Raw genomic sequence first — 20,204 nt, 5'->3', positions numbered from 1 at the left:
AATTATATTTGTGACTCTCATTTGCAGAAAAACAAATAAATATGATTAAAATCTTTATTCTGGGATACTTCAATAACATGAGAAAAAGCCCATATTTCAAATAAGACTATTGTCATTTTGTCACTTAGTGAGTGTATTAAAATGTAGGCCATATCCACACTGCCTAAAATGTTCATAATATTTATAAGACTTACTAAAGATGATTCTCACAATGCCACTGTGGCCTTTCTTCAATATTTGATCACCTCCAACACTTACGTAACATAACTGGTTAATTAAATGAAGAGCAGAGTAAAGATGTGGCATGTTTTGATTTTTAAGATTTTATTTTATTTTTATTATTCATTCATTTTATTTTTTTAAAGATTTTATTCATTCATGAGAGACACAGAGACATAGAGGGAGAAGCAGGCTCCTGCAGGGACCCTAGTGCGGCACTGGATCCCAGAACTCTGGGATCACACCCTGAGCTGAAGGCAGACACTCACCCATCAACCTTGAGCCACCCAAGCGTCCCTAAGATTTTCATTTTCTTAAAGTAATCTCTGCACCCAATATGGGGCTCAAACTCACAACCCCTAGATGAAGAGTCATATACTCTACCAACTGGGGTACCAGGCACCCCAAGATGTAACATATTTAAAATTTAAAAATGGATATAGTCTGAATTACTAAATAGGGAAAAAATGTAATGAGGATTTGGGGGCATTGCAAATTTTCTTTGTTTTTTGAAGAACAAATGAATCTGTTAAATATAAAAAGATTGGTGACAGTTTAAACTGTTTAAACCAGACAGACAAATCCCAAATCCTTTGATGAGTGAACATCCCTTGAAGTACATAGCTAATGTCTAATCCTGTCAGCTGTGCTAGTGTGTATCTGTACCCACAGATGCCTGTCAGCTGATTTTACAGATCACATTGCTATTGACAGGCGCCTAGGACAGACCTAAAATTTATAGACCTGTCCTTTGTCCTGCAGGAGAGGAAAGAAAATATTCCTTCTGGGACTACAGCCATTCTCCTGTCTTTTCCCCTCTTTTGCTCCATGCTAAAAAGCCAAATGATAAGAGTTAACGGCTAAGGCATGTTCTCAGTGCTATTCTGTTGCCTAGCAACCATCAGGATGGATATTGAGCACTGAAAGGTGGCCAGAAATTCAGAAAGCCAAAGGGTGAGACAGAGTCCCAGCAAATGAAGAGTCTTGCCTCCAAACTGACTTCGAGTGGTTTTTAATTTAAAAAAAAAACACAATAATCATCTTAAACCATTTTTTTAAGCAGCCTGATCTCATGGCAACACTTACTAATGCTTTTCATAAGAGGAATATTATCATAATGTGTATTATTTACTTTAGAATTTTCCCGCTCCATCACCTGTGCCTTCCTGGGTAAAGTGAAAATAAGAATTCTCTGCAAAGCACAATTTTGCATTTTAGTTTTCATACTGTCCAGGTCAGCATTTTGAATAAAGACATTCTCCTAAATTCACTTCAACTCTGCCCCATTCTAGTCTCTTTCCTAAAGGTACCAATGCCTCCTGGAATATACCTGATTGAGAACATGCTGGTTACCAGGAGGTTAAAGAAAGTTCATGACACTGTGAAGGGGTCCAAGTTCAGGACCGGGTTTTTGATCATGTTTAAAGAAGACAGATTGGGGGACTTAAGCAGACTCCAGACCCCTGAAATAATCTATACACAGGAGGCTGCTTTGAATAAAAGACCATGAAAGGATGTGCTAGCCCACTTTACTGGTTCTGAGTTTGGGAAGAGTAAAATCTTGAAAACTAAGAAGCCACTCAAGACATTGAATTGCTACCACATTGTTTTAATGCTCCCAAATCTGATTTCCGGCTGATAATCTGAAATATCTTTCTTTAGTCTCTTAAAAGTAAAGAATTAAGATTACATTTGATATTCATATCCAGGCCCAATTCTTCAGGAAATTCATCTCACCATTTGTTTTCAATATAGCAATTCTAATATTGCCAAAATAGAAAGGGTCACACATAATTGACTTAGTATGTTCAATATCTGATTTTGTTAGGTGTTGTTTAATTGGGTGTTTTATAATTTAATGTGCCACTCAATCTTTGTCCTTTTGCTCAGGGAGAACCTGGAGATCAAGGTGAAAAGGTAAGTAAGAGTGATTCTGCCTATAATTATCTTTTTTATCCCCCTAAAGAGATATCAAACCGAACTGTATATAAGTATGGTTGACTAGATAGTAATAAATATTGATCCATAGATATAGATATAACAACCACTGTTCTTGTCAAACTGTTAATTATAAAAGGAGAGAATTGTGTAATTCTTGTGTATGGACAGAGATTTGACAAATTGAATCTAAATTTTAAAAAATTAAAAATACAAAAAAAATTTAAATAAAGAAATGGAGGGAAAGGGAACAAATTGAAGCATTCTTGTCAAGCTTCTAAATGGCTTTCAAAAATCCTTAGACCTGCAGAACTTCTGTTTTGCCTACTTGGTAATGCCACATGCCAATGCTTTTCTAAGTGCCCACATCACTTTCTACTGCTTCTAAGGTCACTAAGTTAAAGGTAGACAGATGTTTACCTGCAACAAATGCACTGGAAATTGCCCCACAAATAATTCCATTCAAAAAGCAAAAAGAGAAACAAAAGGAGGAGGGGAGTGCCATATGTTACATTTCTCACAGACGTCCTTCCTGAATACTTTTGGGGCGTCCTGATTATTTTTAGGCTCTCTGTGCATATCGTGGTGCTAATTTTCCTGGTTCTCATGCGATTTACATTAATAACTCTCGAGAAATGTGCTGCCTGCGTAGGAAGCTGCCAAGATACTACTTCATGCTCTTTATAAGTGATCTTCCTAACAAATTAATGTTATCACTTCTAATCCAAAAAATAGATCTAAAGATCCAGCAAGTTTCTTGAATGTAACTGTATTTTTCAGCACTGTAAAACAAAAATTAAAAAGACATTTATTTAAATGTCACATTTATTTAAATGACGAACACGGCCCCGTCAAACCCTTCATTTTGTAACCGCTCTCAGCCAGTCTTCTTAACAAGGAAGTTTGTTCTGTTTTGTTTTTTAATAAAGGATTTCCAAGCAATCTTTTAAAAAGTATGCTAATAGGCTGCCTGTCAAAGTTCCCTCATAACAGATTATCAGTACATTTATTTGGCATCCAACCAGTTCATTGTAATTAACTTGAAATTAATTAGTCATAAGATCACTCTTTTGTATAGAAATTAAGGAGGGAAAAGGATCAGTGCCGGCACCGTTCTAGGGATTCATCAGATAGAGCAGCTCAGGCTCCCAGGCTGTTGTGGTGTATCCGTCACCATAGACAAATGTCTATGAGCAGGTTAGCTTCATAGTTATTTGAAATAAGAAAATGGAGAGAAAAAAGTAAAAGTCTCTCTCCCCCACATCTCTTCCCTCTTCCAGGGAAACGATCATGAGTACTTTATATCTTATTTATAGGAAATTTTTAAATGATGAAAAAGTGACCTCTTAGGAAGCTAAACAGAAGGGCATTCCAGCTTATGGAATCTATGAACAATAATGCATTGTTCTTGCTAACGGCTATCATTAACAGCTTATGGTGCATCAGTTGTTTTACACACAGCGTATTGTTTATTTCTTGTAACCCCATAAAGCGTTCTTGACCTTACGTTACACATGCAAAACGTGATGTAGGGAGGATTTCATTTGCCCAGTAGGTGCTGGAGCTGGGCTCAGTCTCTCTGGCGCCAAAGTCCATGATGTTTCCACTATGACATGCTGTAAAGACTTAAAGAATTCAGCATTGAAGGAATCAAAGCATGGATAATGAGCGAATGACTTTTTTTTCTAACGCATTGCTTTGTGGTAGAAAGGAGATGTCAGTGAGGGAATAACCACAGGAAATCTCAAAAATAACCAAGAAAGCATGAACTCTCCAATTTCCTTTACTCTAATTTAAAAAGAGAGTTTTCAAATAAAATATAAAGCATTCATTTCACAAAAGCAAAACACATAGGTGCAGATAAATTAATCTTCTGTCCACAGTTTTGAGGGCTGTGTCATGCACTGTGAAACCCTGGAGATTTGAATTGAGCTGAACTCAGACAGAGTAGGATTTGCACAGAGAGAAGGGAAAACGGCGGGCGAAGCCCAGGTGTCAGGAATGGCAGGAGGTGGTAAGGCATGTGGCATGTAGAGAGAATGGTTAGGAAAAAGGCTTTCTTGAGTAGAAAAGAGAGAGAGTTAAGGAGGCTTTAAGTGCCAGAATGAGCTATTAGAAGTCAGAGAAAGTATTGCTTTCTGTTGATATCATAGAATAGTTTATTTTTTAAAAAACAGTTTTATTTGTTTATTCATAGAGACACACAGAGAGAGAGGCAGAGACACAGGCAGAAGGAGAAGCGAGCTCCATGCAGGGAGCCCAACGCTGGACTCGATCCCGGGTCTCCAGGATCACTCCCCGGGCTGCAGGCGCCACTGGGGCTGCCCTATCACAGACTAGTTTAAAACTGTTCACCTATGTTCACTGTAATAAATTTTAGACTAGTTGATATCAGGCAGCTGCTCAAGTGAAAATATGTTAGCTCTGCAGAACATTTGCAACAGATTTTAATATATAGTACACAGGAAAGCAAACTTAAAATAATGAAAGCTACTATATGTAATGTCACCAATATATTTTACTGTATCACTTTTCCCCCCTTAGGGAGATCCTGGAGAGAACGGTCCCAAAGGTGACACAGGCGAAAAGGTACAGTGTTATGAAATATGAAAGATGTGTATGAGCAAGAAATGTTATTTCATGCAAGTGAAAATGGAAGATTTTGAGAGAGGTGAGTGGTAGTAGTTTAATATGATAAGATCAGAAATAATTCTACAAGTTTAGAAAACATTTGAATATCTAGCTTATATAGGTGATCATTCCACAAGCTCCAAGCTACAAATTTAAATATTTTAAAAGTAAAATGGTATATCACAAATTCTAGAAAATGTGTAGCTAGGATTCTAGAAAATATGCTTTCAAGAAATAAAACCATTTATTCATATAGAGTCCCTTCATACTCAGATATATAAAAATAAGGTTTCTAAAGTGATTCCTTTTGTTCCAGTTTGGGGAGACAAGTCACAGGATTGAGATGAAATTTAAAAGTTTGAAAGTAAATGTCATTTGATTAGAGCCTCTAATGCAATCTTGGAAAATTTGCCTTAACTTGAAATCTACTAAATCCAGATATTTTGTCAGCCTTTACATTGGCCCCCCCCCCCCACCTTTTAAAGCATTGTTAGTATTTATATTACAGTGGTCTTGTGGCTTATCTTTCTACATCTTCTCATCACCCACTCCCCGTCTATCATTATAGCTTTTGTTTGGATTCATACCTCACAGACATCTCTGGCATAAGAAGGGTATTTCACTTCACTTGTGCTGTAAAGAATTAAGAAAAATTTTAGGAAAATGAAAACAGAATAGTTGGATTTTCATTAAAATCAAGCTAAGTAATTGAGTAATAAAAAAAAGATTTATTCATTTAAGCTTAGAGTTGAGGATAAAAATATTTCACTTTGAAATTATTACAGTACAGATGGATAATGGTTAGTCATAAAAGCATCCCCATAAAATAAAGAGAAATTTATCTTTCTCATTCTTATAAATATTAATATAAATATGGCATGGATGGTAGGAATGAATTAATGTCACCAAGTAGCAGTTGTGTTTGTATTCGAGGAGCAGTCTGGAAATTAGAGTGGACCCTCTGTCTCTTGTAGACCAGGGTTTTCCATCCTAAGCATTATTGACAAATTGGGCCAGATAATTCTTTTTTGTGGGGGCTCTTGAATGTTTAATATTCCTGGCTTGTGCCCATTAGATTCTAGTAGTTGTGACAACCAAACCTATCTCTAGACATTGCCAAGTGGCCCCTGGAGGACAAAATCACTTCCAGTTGAAAACCATTCCTATAGACCCATTTTATATACTTGTCAAATTTAATTAACATGCTGCAATCAAATATGGCATGAATATTCTTAATATTTAGTAAGACCAACGATACACCTCAATCACTCTCAAAGTCAGAATTTTAAACCCCAGATGTATAAACCTGGATATTTAACTTTCTTGATTATACTTAAAACCAGAAGTCAGCAAAGTTCCTGTAAAGGGCCAGAAAATAAATATTTTAGGTTTTCTGGGCCTTGTGGTCTCTCTATGACAACTCTTCAACTCTGTTCTTGTAGTGTGAAAGCAACCGTAAACAACATGTACACACACTAGTATGGCTATGTTCCAATAAAACTTTATTTCTGGACATTGAAATTTTAATTTCTTATAATTTTCATGTGTCATGAAATATTATTGTTCTTTTGATTTTTTTAACCATGTAAAAATATAAAAACCATTCTTAGCACATGGGCCACACAAAAACAGGTGCTAGCTGGAGTTGGTCCGAAGGCCTTAGTTGACAGTCTCTGCTCAAAGAAAGGAAATCTTCTAAACAGAGAGCCATTTTTTCAAGTGAAAAAAGTTTATGTCAAGTCTGAACTATACCTGTGTGGATTTCTGTAGACAATTTTATGCTTTAGAAGATGGATTTTTAAAGTTTCATGTTTGGAATGTAGGCCAATAATTGTTTCTTTAATCACACATTTTTTTAATTCAATTTTCCAGTGGTAAAGCAACATTTTTCTTTGAAAAGGCCAATTCTGCCTCAAAGGAATACTGTTCTTATTTTTTATATTAATGCAAATCATTTACCATACTGACTCACACATAGTAAACTCTCAATAAATGTTAGCTTTCTTACCACATGGAAATTGAAATCCACTAGATTGGTTGTTTTCTTTTTTATCAAAAATTTTTATTAGTCAACTGAAATTAAGTACAAGAAATGCTTCAGTTAAAACGGAAATCATTTCTATAAACATTCAATGGGCCTAAACAGGGGATTGTAAATAGGAATCTGTAACATATAATATGTAATCTGACCTGTAGCATTCATCCCGAGAATGCTGTAATTGGAATATAATTTTTGATGTGTTTTTTTAAACATTTCCTGCTTCTGTCATATAATTTGTTTCCAGTATGTTGGAAATACTCTTCTCATGGCCTTTGGTTTCAGTATGTGAAACTCATTCATCATTTACCAAGTTTGAGATGTAAAATCAAAATATATGCTTTTTTTTTCTGCCATTGATGTAGTAAATTACATCATTGACTGATTCACTTTAATAGGATTTTTTTTTTTTCCTTTTGATCCAACTCAGTGCCTTTGGATGGTAAAACAATCTAAACCTTTCCAGACTGGTCATCTGGAAATGCTGTGGAACTGTAAAAACCACTAGGCTGTGTTTCGTCCGTGGCCAGCAACTGCAGTACTCTCTAGGCTTGAGAGTCACACTCCAAAGAATGATTTCAATCATGTGTGGAGTTACTATGCAAACGTTAGGTTCTGCTCTTTGGAGCATTAATCCCACCGACAAATGTAGAAACGCATTTGTTATCTCTTTCAGCCAACTTGAAAGTAGGTGTGTGTGCAGCAAGCTGAATGGCTTGATCATGCCACTGTATTATTCACAATTCATTGTATGTTGATTCAGAAGCTTCACCTTCCCTGTCTTGGAATGACCTGTCTGTGCCTTCACTTTATCTGCTCCCTCAGACTCCATTCATGTAAGCACACTGTCTTCTTAGTTTATGCCTACATAGCATCTTTGATTTGCATCCTCTCTCTGGAAGCCACACCCATACTTGGAGCTACCATCAAATTGTCTCTTCTTAAAATCATATGTGAAGTCCTGTCTCCAGGGGCTTCCCCACCCCTGGCAAGGAGCCTTCTCTAACTTGGCACATGTGGTCACCTCAGGTTAACATACTGTGTCTGTCCACTCCTGCCTCTACCTTCTATTCTTCAGTTCCCTGGGACCTCAAGTTATAAGTCATTTCCCTCCCTGGAGCAGCCTTTCAGTCACCTCCAGGTTGGTTAGGTTACTTACTCTCTGCTCCCACAGCACTCTTTAAAATCCCTTTCATAACCATCCTCAGGGTTTATTGTAATTTCTTGTCTAATCGGACATGTAGCTCATTGGGAAAGAAAAAACAAATAAACAAAAAACTATATGATGTCAAACTATTCCCAGCACCAATCCAGGTTCCTGGCACATAGTTGTAAGATAGTAAATATTTATTGAATAGACAACCTTTTAAAAAAAATCTGTTTTCCTTACAACTGTTTTTCATTTTCATAGAATGGTAGAACTTTGTCCTGTGACATGCATTTATTTTTCTTTCTTTTTTATAGAGATTTTATTTATTTATGAGAGACACACAGAGAGAGGCAGAGACACAGGCCAAAGGAGAAGTAGGCTCCCTGTAAGGAGCCCGATGTGGGACTTGATCCCTGATCCTGGGATCAGGCCCTAAGCCAAAGGCAGAAACTCAACCACTGAGCCACCTAGGTGTGTCTATACAGGGACACAAGGTTTCCCAAACATGAGAATCTCTTCCTAGCCCAGATTTTTCTTTAAATAATGGAAAGAAAGAAAGAAAATATTTTTCATGCTTTCAATCAGTAATATTTTTGTGTATATATATATATTGGCAGGTGACTATGATGAGCACAGATCAAGGGTGGAGATTGTAACTGCCTTGCTTCCTGTTCTTACCAGTACCTGGTATCCCTGCAAACAGATCAGGCTGGCACTTCATCAGTGCTCAAACATTTATTGAATGAATTAATGAATGATAGAAATGTCACCATGTTCACTTCATTTATCCACCTAGACTTTATTAACACATACGTAAATACATACTAACTATTGTGTTTGAAAATAATCGTGACCAAAAACGGAAACTCTCTGTATTTGAGTGATCAAAAGTCAAATTCATTTATCTCAAGTGTCTTCTCCAAATATTTGTGTCTCATCCTGCAGAAACTTGTTTCTAGACCAGCTGACTTATGAAGCTAAGAGTATACTTAAGACATAGTTGGGTTTTTCCTACTTTAATCCTGTATTCACTTTCACTTTTGGAGGAATGAGAATTATAAACACTGACTGTTTTATTTCCACTACTTGAAGCACTATCCTTTAAAATGTTTAACTTATGACAGTCTTTCAGCAGTTGTCTTGGTACTTAAAAGTTATAAAAATTCTTTGAGATTTCACAGTCTAAGTTTTTAAAAAGAGAATTAAAATATCACTCATAGTCCTTCCAAATGAAACTGCTCCAATTTCCACAAATAAATCAGTCTTTCAGGAAACTGTCCTTTACTCTCCATCCAATTTCTATGAGAACTAAGTCTTGTCCTTATTCTCATTGGTAGGTTACCGAGCCACTTTCCATTAGGACACTAAAAATAAAAGGTTTTAAACTGCAGTTAATACAAGCAACTTCCTTTTATTTACAAGTTTGCAACCTTTATGCCCTGTTGTCAAAATGAAATAAACCGATAATTCTTATTCTAATAAAAAGTACATGGCAATGGAATTTAGGGAGTCCAAAATTCACTTATTCTCTAGTTGCTTCAATTTCCTTATCTATTAAGTGAAAACAGTAATATCTACCCTATCTCATCAGAGATTTGTGGGGTATAAATGAGATGAGAGAAGGGACTTAGCAAAGTCAAAATTGCTTTTAGGAATATTAAGGTCTTATTGTGCAAAATATTGCAAACCTGATTTGTTGGTGTTGATGGCTTTCAGATTTGATTTAGTAGAAAGAGAAGTGTTATTTTATTAGCTGCATTTATTTTACTCCCCATTTGGACCTCAATTGAATGTTACTGGTGAGAAGGAGAAATCAGTATACGACAGTATTTAGGGGCTTAATGTTTTGTAATGTTTTAATTTTTTCCTTGCGTAATAACAATTACAGATATCAAAAGAGCTCACATATGTATCAGTTTCTTCAGTAAGCTAATCTATTATTTCCTTCTCCTTCCTAAGCTTTTTTTCCTTCCTAAAATTTTCATTTTGACCCTTGACTGCTGACTTGTTTAAAACATTCTTTTTGAGATTTGTTCATTCACTTGCCATATAGGTATCGAGCATCTCCTATGGACTGGGCACTGAATAAAAATTGACAATGAATCTGCCCCCATGTGGTTGATTGTCTGATGAAGGGACAGACAATGAATAGGCAGAAAAGATAAATACGTAATTATGAAGTGAACTATGCAGGGCATTAGCAGAGCTCAGTGCTGTGTAGTAGGATGTGTATGTAAGGGCATGGTCTGAAGTTGGTTGGCGAAGGGTTCTTTGAGGCAAAACCATGTAAGCTGAGACTTCAGGAAAGAGCAGGTTCCAGCGTGGGGAAGAGGTGTGAAGAATTGTGCAAGGGGAACAAATGCTTCATGTACAGAGGCTTGAGACCTCATCTGTGTCTCTAAGAGAAAGTGATGAGCAGCTTCCTAAATCCAGAACAAGGGACCAGACCCCTGGAGTTCCTTGAGCACTTGCATGAATATGGCAACTCAGGAAATTCCAGTAAGTACCTTCCTCCTGTAGCAGTTCCTATTTTCTCAACAGACTCAAATGGTTAAGTTTTCTCCCTTCTTTTTTTCTTTTTGCCTGGTAGTGTGTTCATGGGACAGAGGCTAGAAGGAGCTTGAAAATCTAGGCCCTTTGCTGATCTCATTTTAGAAATAAGCAACATTCTTAACCTCCATATTATTTTCCATGAATCCCTCTATGCTGATTTTATAGCATGTTTGCTTCAGAATGTGGTCACCCTCTGTCATATTCCGATGGAGTACAGTGCTTTTTAAGAAAGCAGATTCTATCTCATGATTTTCTCCCAGATCTTACATATGTCCCTGCCACCAAAGAGTCATCCATCATCCTGTAATTTTCTGGTGACTGCATCAAAATGAAATAAGTGTAAAGCCAGAGAAAATGTGCTGGTCGTAACTGTGACAGTGCTTCATGCGGAAAACAAACTGACCTGCTACGTGGCTTTTTCCAGCTCGACATCATTAACCCTTTGACTTCATCTGTTGAACCCTGACTTTCTGAAGACCAAGAGGGTTAAGGAACTCCCAATAACTGAGAGCCTGTGACATTAATACATCCCAGAAATAGAGAAAACCAAAATCCCAGATCTCTAAATTATAATTTATTACTTTGTAATACAGTCTTAGCCATTATATCAAGGGAAGAGATACATATTCATGTATTTATATTGACTTCAATGAATACAGTCCTTAAGTATTTTGCATTGAAAATAAACCCATGTTTTTAGAAAGTGCATTGTGTACCTTGGAAATTGTTGGCATCTTAATAACTGACATGTTGACATAGTCCTATGGAGTGTGGTTAGGTCTGGTAGTATTGGGGCTCTTTTGAGTGCCATGTTGATAATGGCTTTCTGTGCATTTGTATGATTTTTATTCTCATAACTTATGGGATAATCTCTCATGGGTTTTGTTTTAGGGTGACCCTGGATCATCTGCTGCAGGAATTAAGGTAACTGTAACCTTGTGAATGATTGTACCCCAGGAGTTACAGTTCTGAATTTTATAAGCCTCTGCTTTCTCTTCTTTTGCACCAGTTCTGATGGTTATAACTGTTTCTATTCTTCTGCAATAATCCCCTTCCAAACACAACAGGGAGTATCTGCTGGAAATCTGATAAAGGCTTAAATAAGAGGCCTTGCCTTGACTTCTCTCTGCAGTTGGTTTTTATGGAAATGTGGATTTGTATGTGAGCTTTAGGTATGTTCACAGCAAAAAGATTTTCCTGTCTCTGGTGAGATATACAATAATAGAATAAAGTGAAATGACCAGGAAGGCTAGGCCATCTCTGTGAAAGTGTCCAGAGGCCTGAGGACTTTGGAAAATTCTTGAAGATTGTTTTTATTATCTTGGGTTTTCTTTGTCCAGGGGGAACCTGGAGAATCTGGTCGTCCAGGACAAAAGGTAATACTTCTAGTGTCGTCTTTGTACCATCCCATATTTGCCATTTTATATCTACTATTCTCTGTGTAATATGAAAACAATTATTGAAAAATGATGCAGTTTTCACGCTTTGCATGCAGAGTGTGATTGTTTTGCATTTTAAAAGAGTTGTTGCTGACCATGGCAAAATATGAAACACTCTGTACATGTAAAAAGATGCTCTATATACTACGGCCTGCATATACTCAGCTGTTTGAAGCTAACAGATCAGTCAGGTTGGAATGCCAACAGCTTGCATGTTTAAAGATACTCTGCATGTTCCTATCATTCATGAGAAGAAGTGAGCATTTACTAAACTGTTTCAATTGCAAATGATAGTTTCTTTTATTCCTTTTCCTTTCATTTCATATACTTCCCTACTGATAACTTTTTGTGTGAATCACATCTACCTATGCAATGAATGTTATGTTATACAAACCAGATTTTTAATAAACTAAGCTTTAATTGGAGACACTAGCCAAGCACTTTAATCAATCTGTGGATACATACATGAATTTTTTAATCATTTGTGCTTCACTTCAGTGACAAATTAGAGGATATGCAGTGATTATGTTTAGATTCATATTCTCATTTGAGTCTGAGACAGGAAACAACTGTTAGCAGTTTATTGTTTGAGCATCTGGATATCAGTGCCCTGTGCCGTCAGATTTTAGGTAACAGATGTATGGTAGCTAGCAAGTAAATGTGAATTCCACATTAGGTTAAATCTCTTAAGATCATAACTCTACCTCTATCTAGCAATAGCTGATGTTGTAGAAAAGAATATGATTAGAGACATAGAATCTACCTCAGTGTAAATGGAAAGAGAGAATCAATCTCATTGTAGGAATTTGGAATCTTAAGACATGGTAAAATAGTGTTCCCACACTCTTGAAGTCATTGAGAGGATCGTTGCTTTGTTTTAAACACTTAAGACTAAAGTAATTTTTGAGAAGGTCTTTCATGTTCTTTTAAAATTTCTCTAATTTAAAAACAGAGTTTTCTTTTAAAACTCAGGCTCAAAGAGTAATGATTCATCAAGGCCCAGTTTCAGGTAAAGTTCAGACTTTTCCAAAGAGCCTAGAAGAATTCTGCAAATTTTGGTATTTAATTCCTAAGATTTCCTACTGATTCTATATGTAAGAACTCTGAAATTAGTGGTATCATCAGCGATCTATGGTCCACTTTCTTTTGAAAAAGCAAATAATCTTCTCAGATGATCTAATTTTAGGTTGCTTAGTCTTTAAAAATTAAAGGCTAAATTTAAACTGCTCTCCAAATCTGTAGTATACTAAAAGAAATGTCTGCAAGACTATTATGCCTTTTTAACAAAACAAAACAAAACAAATCTGCTGTAATTCTGTATAGGTTCCACTGTTTTCAGAGTGGAAGATCCAAAATGATTTTCAATTGCTTAATAAAATATTGCCTTATCATGATTATTTAGAAATACAGTTTTGATTCACTCCTGGGAGTTTATAGGTTTACATATAGAAACATTGGATTTCCTTTGTATTTCATTACAAATCTGCTTTAAATTATATGGAGAGAAGAGGTGGATTCATTAAAAGCTCACAACCTATCTGAATGAGTATGTGCCCTGAAATGAACAGCATCTTTTTTTACCAATATTTAGGCCAGATTCTATCCTTTGATGCAATCTCACTTGCCCACAATATTTATGACTTCCTTTGTCTAATATCAGGATTTGGCAATACTTAGCCCAACATTGCTTTAAAAGTAGAGTATTCCCATGCTTGCTGCTTACTTAAGATTAGAAAATGACAAGCAGGATTGAGTACAGAATCAATTCAAGAGATCTTCCATGGAATTTTCCTCATCATTGAAGAACTGTGTTGTGGATTCAGTACTTAAGCTCCTGCGTGAGGGACATTCCAGAAATGTAGAAAGTATTGTGACAGAACGAAAGCCCATTAATTAGCTTTCCACTGTCTGGTGTTGTCCAGTATGAAAATTTGTTATTTAGAGCAATATTCATAATGTAGAATGATTTCATCATAGTTGTTTTTTCTTTGATAGATTCAACAGTAAAGTATGTGATTGATACATGACTTAGAGTATGTTTTTATGTTCCTAATATAAATGTGTAGATTTATAAAATTAGGTATTATGTTTTATCACATAATTCTTTCTTCCTAACTTCTTCACATCTTTTATAAAATATATTTTTTAATTTTAAAGGGGTAAAAATACTTGATCCTCCATTGGAAGGGATCCTGCCAGTTGAAGTATATCTAAAAGTATAGGGCACTGTAACAGGGATGTGGGGCAAAAGCAGAGTCCTAACTTTGACAGTGAACAACGGTCTCCTTTAGTGGAGGGTAAAGTGTCAAAGGGAGAGAAAAAAAAGAGAACTGAAATATAATGTGTAAAGCTTAATCTACTTGGACAGGTATTCTTTGAATGGAAGAACAAACCAATTTTTAATTATGACCCAGATCTGACCTTGGGCTGTGTATGCCCAAGAATCAACCCAGAGAAACTTCTGGACCAAGACATAGGGGAGAGTGGGAAAGTCAACAAAAACCATGTCTTACTGGAAGACAAGTCTTCATGGCATAAATACAGGGAAACTATATAGGAAGAAAAGACTTCCTAAGAATGTTGACATGTTCCACAAAGGTTAACATTAAATATTTTATAATCTTTCATTATGTTGACTACTACATTAAGGAAACATAAATTTTTCCAAATTTAGCAGGTCGAATTTACAAAAATCCAAGAAAATGAAATATGCATTCCTGAAATATGTTTCCTTTGAAAAGTCCACTTAATACTTTAATATAAATACATACCTACCTACATACACATGTGATATAGGAAACAGCTAAAAGCTAAAGTCTAAGTATTCAATCTATATTGTAAAATAGCCCATAATGTCTCATACATATTTCTTATTAAAAAACATGAGCATGTGTCTATGAATGCATGTAAGTATAAATATTTTTTAAAAAGTAGTCATAGAATCCTTTTTGATATAGTGTGGGGGGGGGAGGCGTATGGTGAGAACTGCAGGGAAACAGTGTTATGACTACTATATTTTCACACATTTCAAATGGGATGCCCTGAGTTTCAGGGGCCTTTCCTAAAACAATATGAAACGAAATTTATCACTAATAGGTTTACTTTTAATTGGTTGTATATTGTACTACAATTTACTGTATATTCAAAGGCCTCGAACTTCTTTTTTTGAAGTAAAAGAGAATCTTCAGTAAAATATGGATGCCACCCTACTTATTGGATCTACTTAAACTTATTGATTGAAGGGCAAAGAGGAAAGAAAAAAGAAAATCAAATGTGTAACATTTCCTTGGAAAGTTTAATCTACTTGGACAAGTTTTCTGTGAATGGAATATCAAATTCTTAATAATCATTCTTTCTTCTCTGGCATAACCTCATCTTAGTCTTACTGTTCACAGTGCAAAATTTCAGTTGAATAGTTTCAAACAGCATGGCTTTTCTTTTGCATTCCTGAAGCACCTCTGCCCTAAACCATCAGGAAAGTTGTTGTCCCCTCTATGTCTAACCATACAGCTTAATAAGCAGTATCTGGAGTCATTGTTTGATAATACCAAAGCAAATTATGACTCTTCATGATATGAAAGTAATACAATTAAAGACAAAATATATGATTGTTCTTAGTAGATTTTCCTTGGAATGAGGATTGTTAAGGCATTTATATTAAAAGAAATGTCTCCCTTTACCACTTTTATTTAGTGTGATGTCCTAACCTCTTTCAGTATAGTTGTCTGTCCCACTGATTGACCATTATGAAACAATGTGTGCCTTTTACCCTCAAATGTTTCCACAAATAATAGTCACCTCAGTCCAATACAGGATGGACTTTCATTTTCTTTGGCAATTCCTTTATGTTTTCTTAGTGGAATTCAGGAGATTTTCTAAGCAATGTAACCTCTTCTCACTATACTTTATTTAAAATAATGTAGACAATTCTGTGAAAATGAGATTTAGCTTGACTCCAGTGTGCTCACACAAAATGTACCACTTAATCTCAAACCTGTATTCAGGAACAGCTGCACGCATGGTACCATTAGCCCTAAATTGTTAAGCAGGGTTACCCAGACTCAACAATTGTCAGAAATACAGTCTGGAGTTAAGTATAATCTTAACTATGCATTTATCTTCTCATCATTCAGGAATGGAAAAGAAATCTTACAATACTTTTAAGTGAGCAATACTTTTAATGTGTATTGTTTTGATGTGACCATCTGTTCACACAGCCAACTCTTGATTATCTGAGGTAAGAGAGCCCTGGAATAGGATGCATTATTCAAATGCATACATAATCCTCATTTCAGCAAAGAGCTTCAGCTTCCACAAGAAATCATTTACTAGGGAAAAATAAAATGTAGGAGTTCCTTTTACTTCTCTGACTTGCTTTCCAGTAGAGATGCCAATGAGCAGTGAGATGGCAGGAAGAGAGAAAATCCTGAAAAATCTGCAAGGTGGTCAACCAATCTCTGAATCAAGAGTTGACTGAACTGTATAATCTCACCAAAGTTCTTAAAATTAGACAGTATTTATATATGTGTATATATATATATATATATGCAACAAGTATTCAGTTAGGAACTGAATACAAATCATTTGCCATATTTTTCTCCAGATACTGTGAATGAGTGACTATTGTTCTATAATGCTATGTGATTTTCCTATGTAGGGTGAATCAGGGCTTCCTGGGCTTCCTGGACTTCCGGGGATAAAGGTAAATAAATACTGCACTGACAGTCTCAGCTTCATAGAACTGTAATTGTGAAAGTCACAAAAATCAAAGGAAAATAGGAAAAAGAGAAAATTAAAAATATAACGCTATTCTTTAAATCCTCTCCAGTTATCTTGATCAATTAATTTTTTTAAATCAAGGGGCACCTGGGTGGCTCAGTCTGTTGGACATCTGACTCTTGATCTGAGCTCAGGTCTTGATCTCAGGGTCATGGGTTCAAGCCCCACATTGGCATTTTTAAATTGAAACCAGGCACAGGTATTGCTAACATTTGCCATTGCTACAGGTATTGCTAATGTTTGCCATTGCTATCTGGACTGTATTCTACTATTGAACCTACTAAGCCCCTTGAAAAAAATGTAAGTGCCACATAGGAATTTTTAAAGTCTAGAATGTCTACTTTCACATTTTAATTTTATTCTTAACATCCTATCACAGTCTTAACATCCCCATAAATTAAACATTTAGGTAGCTGTTTTTGTAATTCATTCATTATAATAATTGCTCTAAAATATTTTCTTCTTCCACTTTCTATCAATAACTCTCACTGCAAAGTACAAATCAGATTACTATTCTGACCTATATACTATTTCCATAAACTTTGTATGTATCTTTTGAAATAATTGCTTAAAGCTTAGTTTACATTATTTTCCATATTTTAAAATCATCTAAAAATATTAAGAAACTTTCATTTTTAATTGCTTAAAATTTTTCACATGGCAATTGATAAAGCTTAAAGTTCTACTGCCCTAGGACTAGTTACTCCTTTAAGATCTGCTTTTTAAACCTTAAAAGTTTTAGAGTTTTCTTTAAATTCTAAAACCATTTGATAGAGTAACATAATGCAAGTATATTTTTCTTAATTTGTTCTCATAGATTTTGAATCACTCTTTAGTGCATTAGACCATTCTAAAATTAATAATCCTAGTTTCAGTGTAAGGTTATATATACTGTTTGATGAAAGTTGTGTTTGAAGTATGGTACATGAAATAATAGCTTTAGAATAAATATGTTAAATTATTGAGTTCCCCAGACATTGTATGGTATCACATATATTTTATGACTTTATTTGGTATAAGTAGCAGACATGGAAACTGTGTTTTTCAGTCTAACACTCAGAAATTCCTGCTTTTTGTTTGGTGTTTCCAGATTAGTATCATGGACATTTAGATATGTCCTTTTATTATATTTTGTCTTTGGCTTCCTCAGTGAAAAAGTACACTGTATGACAACAGCTTACTAGAGGGTTGAAGCCTTTTCCTTATTACTTGATATTTAGCAAATTAATTGTTTCCAAAAAAAGTCTGTGTTTCATATTGTAGACTTTATTTATGGCAGTTCCTTAGTAATTCCCATGCTTAAGAAAAGAGCTTTTTACAAATGATTGGGAGATCATAGATTTTTAAAACAAATTTAAGAAAATTATACTCAACATTAGTTAAATCCCTGGTTGCATTATAAATAAAGGGGAAGGTGTTGGAAAGAAGGGACATTTGGGAAGGGCTGGGACAGTGTTTCCTGCAGCACTTACTCATAAGTTAGCAGAGCTGTACTGCTAATGCCAGCTCATGTGTCAGGAAACTCAGAGCTGCATTGAAATTCAGTTGTCCCTTCTCAGGAGTACGAGGCACTGTCTTGGCAAGAAAGACTATGTAAGGGTAAAGGTGTTGGGATTTTCCCTCCAAAATGAACAAAAACCAATTTGAATGATTCTATTTGTTATCATTACCTCTTATTTATATTATGTCTTCCACCACGAAAAATATCCCAGGGCATTTCCCTAGTCAGATGTGAACTAGTCTGAGTGTTTTGAACTTTTTTAAATTAGGAAGAGTGTTGGTGATTTGCTACCTCCAATAAATGTCTTTATTCCTAGGGTCCTAGGACATTGTCAGATAGATTTTGTCAAGATCATATAGCTGATATTTTCGTTTTTAAACCTTTACTGTGACTGCTGTGATAAGCTATCCATTGACAAACCTTTTTATCCTTCACTAGAGATACTTTTCTGTGCAATTACCAAGTATTTTGGAGGAAATACCCAGTATTTGATTTAAATCACGGATTCTGTTTTTGGTTTAATTACCTTTGTCTTCTCGCTCTAGTTCAGGATGTGAGTGAGCAATATTCTATCTTTATAATGTAGTAGGTCCTCAGGATAGAGAAGTCATTTTGTGAAGGAGACAATTTAAGAACACATTTTCATTATTAGTCATTGGATATGTATAAATGTAGAGTTACAAATTTATAACTTTATGATAGAGATTCATTAATTTGAGATGTTCTTTAGAACAAGCCTTGCTTCTACTCCATTGCTAACCACAGGATAGTTAACAGATTTGATTTCATAGTTTGATTGAGTAACAATATTTAAAAGATGAAACCATATGTATGGATTTAAAATGTGTGGTAGCCAGAACTTGTATGATAGTTTATGCTTTGGAAATACTTCCTGTTGCTATTCATTCCTTTATCTAGTGGTACTACAGAGAGCATGCAGATGCCATCCGTTATTTCCAAGACATTGAGGAAACCAGCCATGACATACCAGGGAAGCTTTGATTCACCACCTGTTGCTCTCGGGGAATGGTGGGGAACTTAATGAGCACCCAAATGCCTTCCACACAGCCCTCAGGAAATGAGCAAAGTGCCTAAATACAGACAGCAGACTCATCTATCTATCACCTCAGAGTCCCACTCAGAGAAAAGTGCTGATACCTTGGGCATACATAATAAAAGTCACCAAGAACAGGCATAACTTAATTTCAAACTACTCTTAAGCTTCCTGTACAAGTATTGGAAAAGTTCTTTCACCATGTGGAAGACATTTGGAATTCCTATTTCATGCATTCATGGTTCATATAGTGTCAAGATGTTCAACTGGGAAAATTAAATTATGCACAATGTACCATGCAGACATTGATCTTCTGGAATAAGATTTGAGCTCAGAAAGTGATTTTTATAAATAAGCCTTCAAATATGTTTTTCATGGGTAAAACTGACTGTAACTAGCTTTTCTGATATATAAAAGGGTAAGACCTGAAGTTCCTATTTTTAAAATTTTTCTCTCCACACTTATTTTGAAAAATGTAAATACATTACTTACTCTTTTTATGATTACATTACTCTAGTAATGAAGCAGTAGAGAACAGTGATCAAGGGACTTGACTTTAGAACCAGACGATCAGTGTGCGGGTCCTGGTTCTACCCTTTACCAGTTAATGAAGCTATATCATGACATTGGACAAGTTACAATAATATCCTTGTCCTCTGGTTTCCCTATAAAATAAGAATCATCATTGTACATAACTTAAAGAGTTGTATATATTAAATGAATTAATATATGTGCAGATCCTAAAATATCACCAAGCATATAGTAAATCCTATATAAATTTTAGCTATTACTCTTTCTCTTGGAGCAGCTCAGAATATTGGAAAATTGGTTATGTACTTATTCAATATAATCTTTCCTCATGTGAGTAATTTTAATCTGGAGAACATAAAACCATTTACATT

The 20,204-nt window shown here is 35.3% G+C and overlaps 1 protein-coding gene across 1 annotated transcript in view; it reads left to right on the top strand.

Moving 5' to 3' along the window:
* The window catches only part of COL25A1 (collagen type XXV alpha 1 chain), a 444,869-nt gene that overhangs the window by 360,884 nt on the left and 63,781 nt on the right, over nt 1-20,204 (top strand). The window contains exons 14-18 of the mRNA XM_041759382.1: nt 2,110-2,136; nt 4,702-4,746; nt 11,421-11,453; nt 11,870-11,905; nt 16,626-16,670. Of these exons, the coding sequence (XP_041615316.1) occupies nt 2,110-2,136; nt 4,702-4,746; nt 11,421-11,453; nt 11,870-11,905; nt 16,626-16,670 (186 nt within the window). The remainder of the gene's footprint in view (nt 1-2,109; nt 2,137-4,701; nt 4,747-11,420; nt 11,454-11,869; nt 11,906-16,625; nt 16,671-20,204) is intronic.

The sequence above is a fragment of the Vulpes lagopus genome, chromosome 6 (genome assembly GCF_018345385.1).
Source record: "Vulpes lagopus strain Blue_001 chromosome 6, ASM1834538v1, whole genome shotgun sequence".
Lineage (NCBI taxonomy): Eukaryota > Metazoa > Chordata > Mammalia > Carnivora > Canidae > Vulpes > Vulpes lagopus.
This window is presented reverse-complemented; position numbering and strand designations above follow the sequence as displayed.